At 50.0% G+C, this 16,215-nt stretch overlaps 1 protein-coding gene across 1 annotated transcript in view; it reads right to left on the bottom strand.

The window, feature by feature from the left end:
* Nucleotides 1-13,202: 13,202 nt before the first annotated feature.
* Nucleotides 13,203-16,215, bottom strand: part of POLRMT (RNA polymerase mitochondrial) — a 49,087-nt gene continuing 46,074 nt past the window's right edge. Inside the window, exon 21 of the mRNA XM_060275334.1 lies at nt 13,203-16,121. Coding sequence (XP_060131317.1) covers nt 16,072-16,121 — 50 coding nt within the window. The 3' untranslated portion in view covers nt 13,203-16,071. The remainder of the gene's footprint in view (nt 16,122-16,215) is intronic.

Here is a 16,215-nt window from a genome sequence, read left to right as displayed (position 1 = left end):
GCCGCCGGGATCGCCCTCCGACGGGGGTCCCGCCGCGGACGCCCCTTCCTCGGCCGCCTTCGGAGAGCCGTCGCCGTCGCCGCACGAGAAGGAGACCTTGGGCTGGGAAGAGGGCGCCGCCGGGTCGGGGCGGTCGGGGGCCCCTCCGCCGCCGCCGCCGTCCTCGCCGCCCCCCCGGCGGCACTCTCCGTTGGGGGAGCCCCCCTTGCCGGCGCGGCTGCCCATGCCTCCTCCGCGCGGGGACAGCAGCCGCCCCTTCGAGGCCGGCGACGCCGCCGGGGAGGACGCGGCCGGAGACGCGGCAGGAGAGGGGCACCCCGAGGCTGCTGCTGCTGCCGCTGCAGTGGGCGCCCCGCTACCGCCGCCGCCGCCGCCCGTCCGCATGCTGGACTCGCCGCGCAAGCGAGCACCACCAGCCCCTCTCGGCTGCAGCAGAGCAGCGGCGGCGGCGGCGGCGGCGAAGACCGAGGAGGAGCGGCAGAGGCAGCGACGGGGCGGAGGAGGGGGAGGAGCCCCGAGGCCCGGGGGAGGGGCTGGCAGGGGAGGGAGGGAGGGGAGGAAGAGGAAGGGGGAAGAGGAAGGGGAAGGTCAAACAGAGAGAGGGGCGACAAGGGCAAAGGATGGAGAGGGAGGGGAGGGAGGGGAAGGTCAAGAGAGAGGGGGAGGAGGAGGAAGAGGAAGGTCAGACAGAGAGGGGGGAGAGAAGGGCAAAGGATGGAGAGGATGGAGAGGGAGGGAAGGTCAAGAAGGAGGGGGAGGAAGAGGAAGGTCAGACAGAGAGAGAGGGAGAGAAGGGCAAAGGATGGGGAGGGAGGGGAAGGTCAAGAGAGAGGGGGAGGGAGGTCAGACAGAGAGGGGGGAGAGAAGGGCAAAGGATGGAGAGGATGGAGAGGGAGGGAAGGTCAAGAGGGAGGGGGACAAGGGCAAAGGAGGGGGGAGAGAAGGAGGGGTAGGGTCAAGAGAGAGGAAGGGGAGGGAGGGGAAGGTCAAGAGAGAGGGGGAGGGAGGAAGAGGAAGGTCAGTCAGAAAGAGGGGGGACAAGGGCAAAGGATGGGGAGGGAGAGGAAGGTCAAGAGGGAGGAAGAGGAAGGTCAGACAGAGAGGGGGGAGAGAAGGGCAAAGGATGGAGAGGATGGAGAGGGAGGGAAGGTCAAGAGAGAGGGGGGACAAGGGCAAAGGATGGGGGAGAGAGAAGAAGGGGTAGGGTCAAGAGAGAGGAAGGGGAGGGAGGTCAAACAGAGAGGGGGAAACAAGGAGAGGGTAATGGTAGGAATGATGGGGAGGAAGGTCAAGAGAGGAGGAGGGAGGAAGAAAGGGAGGGAGGTTCAGAGAGAAGGCAAAGGGGAGAAGGGAGATGGGGAAGAAGGTCAAAGGAAGGAAGGAAGGAAGGAAGGAAGGAAGGAAGGAAGGAAGGAAGGAAGGAAGGAAGGAAGGAAGGAAGGAAGGAAGGAAGGAAGGAAGGAAGGTCAAAGAGGAAGAGCCATGGCTAAGGGGGAGAAGGAAAAGAACTGGGGAAGAAGGTCAGGGGAGAGGGAGGGGAAGAAGAGAGCAAGGAGTAACAGGAGGGAAGGAAAGAGGGAGGGAAGAAGGTCAAGCAGAAGGAAGGAGAGAAAGGAAGAGTAAATGGGAAGAAAGGAGAAGGCCAGGGGAGGTGGGAATGAAGGTCAAAAGTGCAGGGGGTGGGTGGGAAAATGGTGCTTTAAAAGAAATGGTGCCTCGACTTTCCATTATGGCAACCGTAACCCAGGTTTAAGGTGCCAGTTAGGGCAACTGTTCGGCCGCTATGAGAACAGGGTGCTAGACTAAGATGGACATTCGGCCTCTTGGAGCTGCAGGCCTCTTCTGATATTCTTTGAGGATTATGGAGGAGCCTTCTGCCAAAACGCTTGGGCTGCCTGTTGTGGGATAAGACTGCGGCCGGATGCAACCCAGAATTTCCATGCTGACCCACCCGCCTCCCCAGGGCCACATTTTGCCGCCGGAGAGGCTTCTAATTTAGGCTGCCCATCCTCAAGAAAGAGGGCAAAATAGTATTAGTGTCACAGCCCATAATACTCAGGTCCCGGGATACAGAGCAGCCTAATTTCATATGCAAATGCATGAAGGCTCTTTTTAAAAAATAAAAAATTAAGGGGAAGCGGTGGCTGGGAGGGAATCAGGGAATCAGTTGTATATATTTCCCTTTAGACGCAAAGAGCATTTTGACCCTGCATTGGCCCTTAAAGCAGGCTATTCTCGGGCTTCGATCCCCATTTTCCAGGCAGCATAACTGAGGAGAAGTGGCTTGTGAATCTGTGCCAGAGGGGCAATGTTGACTTTTCTCCCCAGTTTACATTCTTGACCAAGCGGGAGTTTGCGTTCTGAAATCGGGGAGGTGTAGTGGTTAGATCCACCTTCCCTGACTGAACCGGATGTTTTGAGTTCAAACTGGGGGTGGTGGCAGCTGCTGTCTGAAAACATCTGGAGTGAAGCACTAGGCTAGCTGCTCACATCCTCTCAGCCTGACCTACCTTGCAGGGTTATTGTGGTGCTTAAATGATGTGGCGGGGTGGCCACAACCATGCCATTCTCTTTAAGTGTGCGGAAGGGAGAAAAATAATAATGTAGAACTTCATGCAGTGCATTTGCTAAACTACGGAACTCACTCCTGCAGGAGGCAGGGACAGCTACTAAACTAGATGGCTTGGATTATAGAATTTTGGGGGTGTTAGGGGAGGGGTGGCACCTCTGGTAAAGGACATGTTGTGGGGGTAGTTTGAACACCTTTGGTCCCCACCTTGCAGTCAGCTCTCACCTGGGGCTCCTAGAGGCTGTCAGGATTAACACTGGCCACAATCCCGGGAAACGGCTTCGACTGGCCAGCTAAACCAGGTGAGGGCAGCCGATGGGTCTCAAACCCTCGGGGAGTTAGGGAACACAGGCTCTGGTGGGTTGAGCAGACAAGACGAAGTGTGGGTCCAATGACCCATGACGTAGAGAGGGAAGGGTGGGGCAGATGGGGCTCATCCACCTGGGAAGAAAGCTCATATAGAAGGAAGACTCGAACCCTAAACCACCGCTGCCTTGAGGGATATTTTCGGGAGGAGAAAGGGCTCAGGAGTATAAACCCTACACAATCTCCTTCCAGCAACTCCTGCAGCCCCGCAGGTGCCAAACGTCTCACTCTGCTTTCCTTCGGACCCCCATCTTTGAGGCCAAAAGGGGGGGTCCTGTCGTCTGGGCAGCCCAGGACCTCCAGACGCGCTGCCCAGCATTGTGCCCCGGGGAGGTCGCTTGGGTGCAGCTAATGCAGAGGTTTGACTTCACCCCTGGAGGCACACTCCATTGTCTCTCGAGGCAGACAGATGCCGACTGCCAATGTACAAATTCACGGGCCGCTGGTGGCCACGATAGCATTGCTCTGCCTCCACAGCAGCGGTGCTTCTGGGAACCACAGAAGGAGAATGTGCCCTTGTGCTTGAATCCTGCTTGCGGGCTGGCCACTTTAAGAACAGGACGTTGGACCAGATGGGCCATTGGCCTGATCCAGGAGGGCTCGTCTTCTGTCTTTGCTCCTGCCTCTGAACGACTTTCACCATTCCCTCCTCACTTTTCTGCTGGGTGGGATTATTTCAAAACACGACGCATCGTTCTGCAAAGCATTCGAGAGCTTGCACCTATTTGGCCTTCCCTGCACGTCCTCTTGTCTGTGTTTTTACTGGGGCTGTCTGGCCCCTGGGAGTGGCTGTTTGGCTGAGTCCTGTATGGCAATGAGCCGACAGGCGCAGGCAGGGCAGCGCTGACATTTTGGAAGGTGTGTTTATGTGTGTGTGTGTGTGTGTGTGTGTGTGTGTGAGAGAGAGAGAGAGAGAGAGAGAGAGAGAGAGAGAGAGAGAGAGAGAGAGAGAGAGCGCAACCGGCAGACAGGCAGGCAGACAGTTATCTGCTCCCACTCTCGATGCCAGCAGGGGAGCTGTGTGTGTGTGTGTGTGTGTGTGTGCGCGCGCGCGCGCATTTGTGGCCATGCGTAAAAACTGCATCCATGCCAAACACAGTTTTTGCATGCCTTCTGACTAGGAGGGGGGGGGGGATGACAAGTGTTGACTCAGTATGGGTGTCACAAGATACAGTGAGTGACTGGATGGCTTTAAAACAGGATTAGACCAATTCATGGAGGATGAGTCTGTCCTGGCCCTAATCAGAAAACATCAGGGATTGAATATAGATGTTCTGTCCTTGAGCTGAGGTCCTTCTCCTGAATATCAAGTAAGATTCCAGTCCTCATTGGGGTTTTTTTTTGGGAGGGGGAAATTAAGTGGTTGTTGTTGTTGTTTTTAGCTTTCTCTTTTCTTAATGGGTTTATTGGTTTTCAAAACAAAACAAATATGCAACGATCAACAAAAGGCAATACAAGATCAACACTCATTGCAAAAAAAGAAAAAGTCAAATTCACATTGTTGTTGTTGTTGTTGAAAAGGTCAAAATCATGTTGTTGTTGTTGTTGTTGTTGTTGTTGTTGTTGTTGTTGTTAAAGGAAGCTGCTTTCTACTGAATCAGGCTATTGGCCCATTTGACTGGCAGAGACTTTTTAGGGTTTCCAGAAAGGGAGTCTCTCCCAGCCCTACATGGGAACTTGGGAACTTCCAGACAAATGAGAAGTTGATGTTCCTCTTCCGCCTCCAGAGGCAGGATGCCAGTTTTCTGGGGATCCCAAATGGGGAGAAGGGCTGCTGCTCTCCGATCTGGTTGGCCACTGTGAGGACAGGAGGACTCCCTGGTCCTGAATGGGGTAACTGTGCCCCTGAAGGACCAGGTGTGCAGTCTGGGAGTCATTTTGGGCTCATAGCTGTCCATGGAGGTGCAGGTTAGTTCTGTGTCCAGGGCAACTGTCTACCAGCTCCATCTGGTACACAGGATGAGACCCACCCTGCCCAGAGACTGTCTCGCCAGAGTGCTGCATGCTCTGATTATCTCCCACTTGGACTACTGCAGTACACTCTCCATGGGGCTACCTTTGAAGGTGACTGGGAAACTGCAATTAATCCAGAATGCAGCAGCTTGACTGGGGACCGGGAGTGGCCACCGAGACCACATAACACTGGTCCTGAAAGACCTCAATTGGCTCCCAGTATGCTTCCGAGAACAATTCAAAGTGTTGGTGCTGACCTTGAAAGCCCTAAACAGCCCAGTATCCCTGAAGGAGTGTCTCCACCCCTATCGTCCAGCCCGGCCATGGAGGTCCAGCTCCGAGGGTCTTCTGGCGATTCCCTCGCAGCAATAAGTGAGGTTACAAAGAAGCAGGCAGAGGGCCTTCTCGGTGGTGGTGCCCTCCCTGTGGAACGCCCTCCCATCAGATGTTGAGGAAATAAACAGCTATCTGACTTTTAGAAGACATGTGAAGTCAGCCCTGTTTAGGGAGATTTTTTACGTTTGATCTTTTATTGTGCTTTTAATATTATTATTAATAATAATATTTTGTTGGGAGCCGCCCAGAGTGGCTGGGGAAACCCAGCCAGATGGGCGGGGTATAGATATATTATTATTATTATTATTATTATTATTATTATTATTATTATTATTGACTAGATGGGCCCCCTTTGGTTTGACCCAGCTAGGCTCACGACTCTCTTGCGGTTAAGACATTCTGAGCTTCAAGACAACTCAGAAGCAGCTCCTGCTCAGAAACGCCCACAGAGAGGGTTAAAGGAGATTGTCAGTCCCCCCCCCCCCGTTGCTCCTACTGTGAATTAGAGGTTGGACTGATGCTTGTATTTCTGGTTTCAGCAACGTGGCCTCAGAGGGCAGCCCTGTTTATTCCTGGTTTAATAAAAGAACCGGTTCTCTTGGAGATCTGCTGCTCTTGCTTAGCAGCAAGACACCCGCGAGAAGCTGCACAGGGGACTCACTTAAGAATACTCTGATGCCGGCACCTTCCACCACGAAACACCCGTCTCTTTTGCTGGCACTTTGCTGCTGAGCTGGAAGAAAACGGTGCCGGATTGGGCCAAAGGGAAGCTCGCTAGCAGGACGTGGGTTCGACGCGGCCCTTCCCACCTGCGATTCCTAGCTGCCGGTCTCCAGAGGCATTTACTGCCTTAGACAACCGAAACCTGAAGCAGAGCCATTGCGGCGAGTGGGCAGTAAACAAACATTAAGATTTGGGAAGGGCCGCAGTTCATCACCACGGAATCCAAGTCCCAAAACCAGTTGGAAGGGACCCCAAGGGTCATCTAGTCCAACCCCCTGCAATGCAGGAATCTCGAGTGAAGTATCCATGGCAGATGGCCATCCAACCTCTGCTTAAAAACCTCCAAGGAAGGAGAGTCCACCACCTCTCGTGGGAGTCTGTTCCACTGCTGAACTGCTCTTACTGTCAGAATGCTGAGTCGGAATCTCCTTTCTTGCAACTTGAAGCCATGGGTTCGAGTCCTACCCTCCAGAGCAGGAGAAAACAAGCTTGTCCCCTCTTCTGTGTGACAGACAGCCCTTGAGATAATTGAAGATGGCAATGGAAAATCCTCTTTTCCAAGCTAAACATACCTAGCTCCTTCAAGTGCTCCTCGTAAGGCTTGGTTTCCAGACACTGGATCATCTTGGTCGCCCACCTTCCAGCTTGTTCATGTCTGTCTTAACTTGAAGTGCCCAGAATTGGACATAGTATTCCAGGTGTGCTTTGACCAAGGCAGAATACAGTTGTCCTATTACTTCCCTTGATCTGGACACTAGATTTCTGTTGGATGCAGCCCAGAATAGCATTAGCCTTTTTTGCTTCTGCATCACCCTGTGAGCTCAAGTTCAGCTTGTGGTCCACCAAGACCCCTAGATCCTTTTCACGTCTCCTGCTATTAAGCCAGGTGTCCCCCATCCTATATTTGTGCATTTGGTTCTTCCTGCCTAAGTGCAGAACCTGACATTTGTCCCTATTGACGTTCTTTTGGTTAGCTTGCGCCCAGTTCTCCAATCTGTTAAGGTCATTTTGAATACTGATTGTCTGTCTTCTGCAACATTAACTACCCCTCCCAGTTTGGTGTCATCTGAAAATTTGATGAGCATCTCCTCAATTCCTTCATCCAAGTCATTTATAAAGACATTGAACAACAGCAGGCCCAGGACAGAGCCCTGCGGCACCCCACTTGTCACTTTTCCCCAGGATGACGAGGAACCATGAATGAGTACTATTTGGGTTCGGTCAGTCAACCAGCTCCAAATCCACCTAACCGTTACCTCGTTCAACCCGCATTTTACCAGCTTCCTCGCGAGAATACCATGGGGCACTTTGTCAACAGCCTTCCTGAAATCAAGATACACTACTGTATGTCCACAGCATTCCCCTGATCCACCAAGTTTGTAATTCCATTTAAAGAAACAAAAAAAAGAAAGGAGATTGGCCTGCCATGACTTATTTTTGAGGAACCCATGCTGGGTCTTAGTAATCACAGCATCCTTTTCTAAGGGTAAGAAATAATAATAAAATAACGATAAGGATATACCGTAATAATATATATGTTCATCACTTTGAAAATTAAGACTGGGAAACAAGGGGCCTCCTTACAACTTAATAGTATCCTGTAAATGACTCAAGAACTTATTTATACTTGAGGCAAACAAGAAGCTTACATTTATGCGACATAATTTTATAACCTTGATTACATTTTATTGTCATTTTGATGTTCTTGTTTTCCTCTGTTTGTTTTTTGTTTCTATGGATTCCTTTTCTTTCCCCTTCATTTGTTGTTGTTGTTGTTGTTGTTTAGTCGTTTAGTCGTGTCCGACTCTTCGTGACCCCATGGACCATAGCACACCAGGCACTCCTGTCTTGCACTGCCTCCCGCAGTTTGGTCAAACTCATGTTCGTAGCTTCGAGAACACTGTCCAACCATCTCGTCCTCTGTCGTCCCCTTCTCCTAGTGCCCTCAATCTTTCCCAACATCAGGGTCTTTTCCAAGGATTCTTCTCTTCTCATGAGGTGGCCAAAGTATTGGAGCCTCAGCTTCACGATTTGTCCTTCCAGTGAGCACTCAGGGCTGATTTCCTTAAGAATGGATAGGTTTGATCTTCTTGCAGTCCATGGGACTCTCAAGAGTCTCCTCCAGCACCATAATTCAAAAGCATCAATTCTTCGGTGATCAGCCTTCATTTTAATTCAACATTTTAATTCACTGTAAAACTTTTAATAAAACATAAATATTTAAGAAACCCAAAAATTAACAGTATCCTGCAGGAAAGACTTGCTATCTAGGCCACTTATGGCTCACCATCCATGATGCAGAATTTGGTTGCGGGCCACACTCATTCCGATAATCCTCAAACGCAAAGAGTCAAGGAAGCCGAAAGGAGAGGCCAAAGGAGCCTCTGTTTAAAAAAACATTCCCACTTCTCCTGCAGAAGTGCCGGTCCTGAAGGAGGCAGCTAATCCTGTGGACCAGCTGGACCCGACGCTAAATCGTTCCGATCTCAGCCACAGGGAGAGAAGCAAATTTGTCATTTTAAAATGTAAGAGATGCCTCCTTTCGGGTTCGTTCGTTCGTCTCTTTAACCCAAATGCATCCAATGTCCTAACTCTTGCTCCCGGTTTCAACTGTGCGGCGCTTAGCAAAGTTTGCTCAACAGAGCAGTATACCTCTCGGGAATAGCTGCTCGGAGGCGCTGGTAGAATCATAGAATCGTAGTTGGAAGAGACCACAAGGGCCATCCAGTCCAACCCCATGCCCAGTCCAACCCCATGCCAAGCAGGAAACACCACCAAAACATTCTTGACATATGCCTGTCAAGCCTCTGCTTAAAGACCTCCAAAGAAGGAGACTCCACCACACTCCTTGGCAGCAAATTCCACTGCCGAACAGCTCTTACTGTCAGGAAGTTCTTCCTAATGTTTAGGTGGAATCTTCTTTCTTGTAGTTTGAATCCATTGGTTCGTGTCTGCTTCTCTGGGGCAGCAGAAAGCAACCTTTCTCCCTCCTATATATGACATCCTTTTATATATTTGAACATGGCTATCATATCACCCCTTAACCTTCTCTTCTCCAGGCTAAACATACCCAGCTCCCTAAGCCGTGCCAATGCAACTTCTAAGGCTCGCTAGCGTCAATAGGCATTGGGCGCCGAGATCGGTAGGGGGTTAGGCCCTCTTGGTAGTTCCTCTGCCCTCAATCGCTCATGGGGTGGCAGCCCAGGGGAAGGAGTTCTGTGGGGCAGCCCCTAAGCAGTAGAACTACTTCCCCACAGAGGTGCGGCTGGTGCCTCCAATGTACAGCTTTTGCCAAATGCTGAAGACGGGCCTCTTTGGGCACTTGCGATGTTTGTGTTTTGGGAGCCAGATTATTTCTCTGATGGTAAATTATGGTTTGATCATCATCTTCCCAAGCAACTCCTCTATTCCCAACTTAAGAATGGAAAGCGGAATGCCGGTGGACTACAAAAGAGGTTTAAAGACACAAGGCAAATCTTTTAAAAATGCAGTATAAGCACAGATAATTGGGAAACACTGGCCTGTGAGCGCTCCTATTGAAGAACAGCCTTTACCAAAGGTGTTGTGGACTTTAAAGACACTCAGACTCAGGGCAAAAGGGAGAAACACGCCAAGAGGAAGGCATGCTTGGCAAACCCTGACCATGATCAACTCCCATCCGGAAACCACTGTGGAAGGACGTGTGGATCCAGAATTGGCCTCCAAAGTCACTTACGGACTCACTGTTAAGAATGTGTTCATGGAAGACAATCTTACTCGGCTACGAGCGATCACCAAAGAAGAAGAAATTGTTTTGAGACCCTCGGTGAATTAGGTGAAGACAGGATCTGGCAGATGGAGCAGGGGAAAAAACCAAGAATGGGTTCAGCGGTCAAGAAGGTGGTTTCTGCATGTTCTGCAGGGGAAGTGAGGGGCAGGTGGGGCTTGTCCCCCTGAGGAGGAGCCCGCCTGAAAGAAGGAAAACTCTGGTCCTAAACCTCTGCTGCCTTGTGGGACATTTTTGGGAGCATAGGAACCTTATGGAGGAACCTTAAGTACGTATACGAACTCAATCACAGAACCGCAGAATCATAGATTGGTCCGACCCTCTGCATTGCAGGAATCTCAGCCAAGGTATCCCTGACTGATGGCCATCCAACCTCTGCTTAAAAACCTCCAAGGAAGGAGAGTCCACCACCTCCCGAGGGAGACCGTTCCACTCACAGGTGGGTTAAATTTGAGACAAGCCCACTCTCATCTCCTCGCCCACTCAAAGAAGCCTTTCGCTTTTCTGAGCTTTGTTGGGAGTCGAGAATCCCTGCTCACAACAACACACCACGGAGAACTCTGGAAGAATAGCCAGTGCTCTTGGAGTACAGTCGCCCTTTTGTCCTCGAATGGAATCCGTTCCAGAAGTCCGTTCGACTTCCGGAAACATTCGAAAACCAAGGCGCAGCTTCTGATGGGCTGCAGGAGCTTCCTGCAGCGAATCGGAACCCGCGGAACGTCCGGGTTCCAAAAGAACATTTGCAAACCGGAACGCTCACTTCCGGGTTTGTGGCGTTCGGGAGCCAAAACGTTCGAGTGGCAAGGTGTTCAGGATCCGAGGTAAGGCTGTACTGTTTCTGGCTGCAAATCCAGGCCGCACCGAAATGTTTAAATATTTCGATTGCCCTTGAATCTTCCCGCCACATGTGCCAGCGTCTCTTGCTGCACCGGGGATTAATGCACCGTTTGGGGGAAACTGACCTAGGGGATCGATCTCCAGACAGGGCTGCTCACGGAGTCCTGCCTGAAAGCCTAAAGAGCTGCTGCCGGTCACTGGGTTGGGTGGGCCAAAGGTATAGCTCAGTATAAAGGAGCTTCCGCCTTTCCTACTTAATTCCATTTTTTAAATTCAGAACCATGAGGACTAGCACCTTACTTTGCCTTTAGAGGAAAAGAACACAGCTCAGTGGAAGAGCTGCATCACAGGCCAATGGTCTGACTCAGTATTAATCAGCTTCCTCCATTCCCAGTGCTCTTCAGGCTTTTCACAGAATTGTGGAGTTTGGGACGGACCCTGAGGATCTTTTGCCAAACGTGGGGCTCGAACTCATGACCCTGAGATTAAGAGTCCTATGCTTTTATCAACTGAGCTATCCCAGCAGCACCAAATCCAGCAATAATTATTTATTATTATTATTATTTATACCCCACCCATCTGTCTGGGTTTTTCCAGCCACTCTGGGCAGCTCACAACAGAATATTAAAAGCACAATATAACATCAAACATTACAAACTTCCCTAAACAGGGCTGCCTTCAGGTGTCTTCTAAAAGTCAGATCGTTGTTTATTTCCTTGACATCTGGTGGGAGGGCGTTCCACAGGGCGGGCGCCACCACCGAGAAGGCCCTCTGCCTGGTTCCCTGTAACCTCACTTCTCGCAGGGAGGGAACCGCCAGAAGGCCCTTGGAGCTGGACCTCATTGATACTGCACTTTGATTTCCACTTTAAAGCTGGCCAGCTTATTAGTTATTACGATGTCTGCCAGCTTCCTTCGAGGGTTTCCCTTTACAGGCAGGAAAATTAATGCATAAATAGGTTTTTTTTAAAAAAAAACACAAAACCTGCCCAGTTTTCTGCTTCTTGGTCCTGTTGCCCTGCAACCGAATTTAAGCAACGGACTCGGGCCAACAATGTAGATATTAGGGAGCCAAATCGAATCGCAACATCCAGCTGAAACTTACCGGCGGGCTTTAGGCCCTTGTTGAAAAAGAGAGAGATTCGGAAGTCTGCAGCCGCAATAAGAAACAAGGCAAAAAATTGTATTAAAAACCTACTAATTATAGCACAAACAACACACTCCCTTGGTAACATTCCAGACAACTAATAGGCAGGCGGTGTTTCTAATTTTAGCCACAACTGAAGCGTTAAGACGCCACAGCCTCTTGCGAGTGAAGCATCCTTATCTCAGAACAGGTAGGGGAAATGTCTTGTGTTCTGGGAATGACGCAAGGACGCAGGAGGGGGGCCTGGCTTCGAATCTAGCCCATCATCCTGTCCTCACATTGGCCAGCCAGCTGCCCCCATGCAAATCCTACAAGCAGGACCCAAACAGCCTCCCCACCTTGAGAACCAGCACCAAATACCTACATTAATTAGCAAAGATGTATAGAACTGCTTCCAACCTATGTTGGAAGTTTAAGGAGAAGGAAGGCACTTTCTACCACATGTGGTGGCCGTGCAAGACAACAAAAGCACTCTGGAAAATGATATACAGTGGTACCTTGCTTCTCAAACGCCTTGATTCTCAAACAACTTGGAACCCAAACACTGCAAACCTGGAAGTAAGTATTCTGGTTTGCGAACTTTTTTTGGAAGCCAAACGTGCTCCATTCTGAGTGTTATTCTTCCGATTTGAGTGTTACGCTGTGGTCTGTCTGTTTTTGCTATTTATTTCGCGTTTTTGTGGCTATTTTTTGTTTTGTTTTTGTGACTGTGTGGAACCCAGTTGATTGTGTGACTGCAGTACAGTGGAACCTCGGTTTACGAACACCTTGGTTTATGAATTTTCGGTTTACGAACGCCGCGGAGCCATCTGGAACGGATTAATTCACTTTCCATTACTTTCAATGGGAAAGTTCGCTTCAGTTTATGAACGCTTCAGTTTATGAACAGACTTCTGGAACCAATTACACCCATGCTTCGGGTTAAGTACGCTTCAGGTTGAGTACTCCGCGGACCCGTCTGGAACGGATTAATCCACTTTCCATTACTTTCAATGGGAAAGTTCGCTTTAGTTTATGAACGCTTCAGTTTATGAACAGACTTCTGGAACCAATTACACCCATGCTTCGGGTTAAGTACGCTTCAGGTTGAGTACTCCGCGGACCCGTCTGGAACGGATTAATCCACTTCCCATTACTTTCAATGGGAAAGTTCGCTTCAGTTTATGAACGCTTCAGTTTATGAACAGACTTCCGGAACCAATTGTGTTCATAAACCGAGGTACCACTACGTTGTTTATCGCTTTCATTTTATGGATCAGTGGTCTCATTAGATACGGTAGCAAAATTCATGTTAAGTTGCTGTTTTAGGGGTTGTTTATAAAAGTCTGGAACGGATTAATCCATTTTGCATTGCTTTCTATGGGAAAGCATGCTTTGGTTTTGGAACGGACTTCCGGAACGGATTAAGTTTGAGAACCAAGGTCACTGTATAACGAGTTGAAAAAAACTTTTGTGGGGGGAAGCAAGCTTTTTATTAGGAATTTTAGATGCAGATATACCAAAGGAGCAGAAACAATTGTTTACGTACGTGACGACAGCAGCGCGGATGCGACTGGCCCAGAGATGGAAAGGAGATAAAAGTCCCAACCAGAGACGAATGGCTGACAAAGAGGATGGACTATGCCGAAATGGCGAAAATGACCGGGAAAACCAGAAACCAGGAAGATAGAAGCTTTAATAAGGAATGGGGGAAATTTACAATTTACTTAAGAGAACGTTGTAAACAGCCAAAAAACCTTGGCAGGATTTGAGTAACGCTTGTAATTTATTAGAAACTAAGGTGAAAATGGATTACTTCAAGAAAGACAGAGAAAATATATGATATGCAGCAGAAAAAGTTTGATAATGGAAACCATGGAGGGTTGGAGGGGAGTCTAAGGTTGAAGGGAATCCTAAATGTTGATGGTTATGACTAATGTTTGAATTCAAATGTATTTTGTAAAATTGAATAAAAAGTTTGTTTGGTTTTTTTTTGAAAAGAGACTGACGGGAAAGATCTGAAACCAGGAAGAACCAAGCATTTTTAAAAAGAGTGGAATAACTTTCTAACATATTTGAGAGACTACTGTAAACAGTTGAAATAGTTGCAGGAATGACACTTGCAATGTAACATGGATTTTGGATACAATGATTGTTTAACAGATATAGGTTACAGTAAAAGATGCAGGAATAAAATTTAAAACTGGAACCCATGGAGGTCTCAAGGAAGGAGGTCTCAAGGTTCAAAAGAACCCTTTTCCTTTTTTAACGTGCAAAAATGTTATGTTAATGGTGTGTAACTTTTTGTAAAACTAATAAATTTTTTTTTTATAAAAATGAAAAGTTGCTCCAATCCCCCTTTAGAGCAAGCTGTTCAGGAGCGGGAGTCGATAAAGCACCAGTGTCGGTAAAGGCGACTCTTCAAAGAAACAAAACAGGCCTAGTGGTCACAGCAGCCCTTCCCTCAGGCCTAGTGGTTGCAGCAGCCCTTTCCAGTAGGTCTTGCCCCAATGGAACAGCTGCGAGGACTGAGAGTCCTTGCCTTCCCACCGCTCTCTAAGGCTCCTCCACCGGTTCCTTCTCCAGCAGCCTAAGACTCCATCGTCTTGTCTCTCTTTGCTACACGCTCTTCATACCTCTGCTGGTTCTGGGAGACCAGGGGGCAGAGGGGAACTGGTTGCACCAGGAGGAGGAGACTCCCTGGAGCATGTTGTGGCAGGACGGGGAGACACACCCCAGCTGACCTCATCTCTTGTCTCCTGTCCCCACTTCCTCTCCTGCCTCCGATTCTGGACTGCTCTCTGCCACGGCCTCTTCCCGCTCACTAAACCCTGTTGCCTCTTCTGCTTCTGACACCTCCTCTTCCTAGTCTTCTCCCTCTGACCACCCATCGTTGCCCCACCACCAATCCCCAGGCTCTGAGCCTTCTTCCACTGGGGGGGGGGGTGCGTGTTCCCAGCGCAGGGGTGTTCTCCAGCTGAAAATTTTGTGCTCAGGGCGCCTTATTAACAAAGTCGGCCCCCTGCCTCTGGTGGCACTGAGTTCCACAGGTCACATGGTGCCTTCTGCCTGTCTCACATCTTTCAACGCTCAGCTTCACTGAGTTTCTCAAGCGCTCTAGTATTAGAAGGGCTAACGTTTTCCTCTCTCCATCCACTTTCTCCATAACCTTATACAATTCCCGTCCTGTCTGCTCTTACCCGCCTCTTCTCTAAACGAAAAACTAAAAAACGCCGCAAGCTTTCCCCAAAGGGGAGTTGTCCCACCCCCCTTGATGGTTTGCGCTTTCCCTTTTCTGAACCTTTCCCAACTCCAACATATCCGTTCTGAGCTGAGGCGACCAGAACTGCAAGCAGGTATTCCTCTCGGTGTTGCTGAATTGCAGAGCTTGAAAGAAGCCCCACAAGCAGAGACTCGTTGCAGAGACACTGCGGGCAGCCTCCTCGCTTCTCAAGGCAAGAGCATTTGCTGAATTCGTTCACCGGCATTGTTCAGATCAGAAATTCCAGAGGCGAGGCAGAGGTTTCTTTTTAGGCTTTTAATTTACAGGCATTGGCCGAGGGGGAGGAAACAGCTCCCTTGGGGCATCGAAACGGCCCACCCCAGGCTACTCTGCTGGAACAAACTTAACCATTCCCCGACGGAGAGGGACTCGATTCTGCACCCCACAGGCAGTGGTTCGAGGGGGCAGCCATGGTTCCCCAAAAGCGGCAAGCGGGATGATGCGGGAAGAACCAAGGCAGGCAGCGGCAGGTAGGGGAATTTCACCCCCATTTCTCTTCCCACGTGGTTCCTACGCTCTGCAGTTGCCAGCAAGCACGAATCCTGCTCCAACCAGCCCCCAAAGGTTCGGGGGGCCTAACAGGAGCGGGAGCCCAACACGATGGCGATGCCAGCCTTCAGAGTCGTCTCCAACTTGGGCCGCCCTGAGAAGGGAGGGGAGGAATCCTGTGGGTCAAAGCTACCATCTCCTGCCTCCACAAAACTGTCCTGCTTAAGCTCTGGAGGCAAAGGTGCCCCCCTCCAGAGGGCTGGCGGAGGTTCGGGGTGGCAAGCCAAGTGCCCTGGGGGGGGGGTTGGCACTAAAGCAGCACCAAGCTGGGAGGACGGCTTCCACCCTTCGATTCTTCACCATTTGGGCATTTAAGAAACAAACAGAAGCAGTGTGTGCATGGAGGCAAAAGGTGCCGCTCAGAGTTCTGGGATGGAAGGGAGGGAAAAGGACACCTGATGGAGGCTCAGGGCAGAGGGACCAAATAGGCTTCAGTTTTGCACGGTGCAAGAACTTATTCCCCACTGTTTTTCACTCTGGAGGTAGCAGAGCCCGTTCCGAGCTGGATTACGGGGCGGCGGAGGCAGGGTCCCCAGGAACAGCTTCTGACACGCCTCCCGGGGTCAGCTGAAGAAGTAGGTGGATTCTTTCACCTTCTCCAGGTCGAAGTCACCTGGAAGGAAAATAAAAAAATTCCTTCAGTAGCACCTTAAAGGCCAACTAAGTTTATATTTTGGTATGAGCTTTCGTGTGCATGCACACTTCGT

The sequence above is a fragment of the Zootoca vivipara genome, chromosome 6 (assembly GCF_963506605.1).
Source record: "Zootoca vivipara chromosome 6, rZooViv1.1, whole genome shotgun sequence".
Lineage (NCBI taxonomy): Eukaryota > Metazoa > Chordata > Lepidosauria > Squamata > Lacertidae > Zootoca > Zootoca vivipara.
This window is presented reverse-complemented; position numbering and strand designations above follow the sequence as displayed.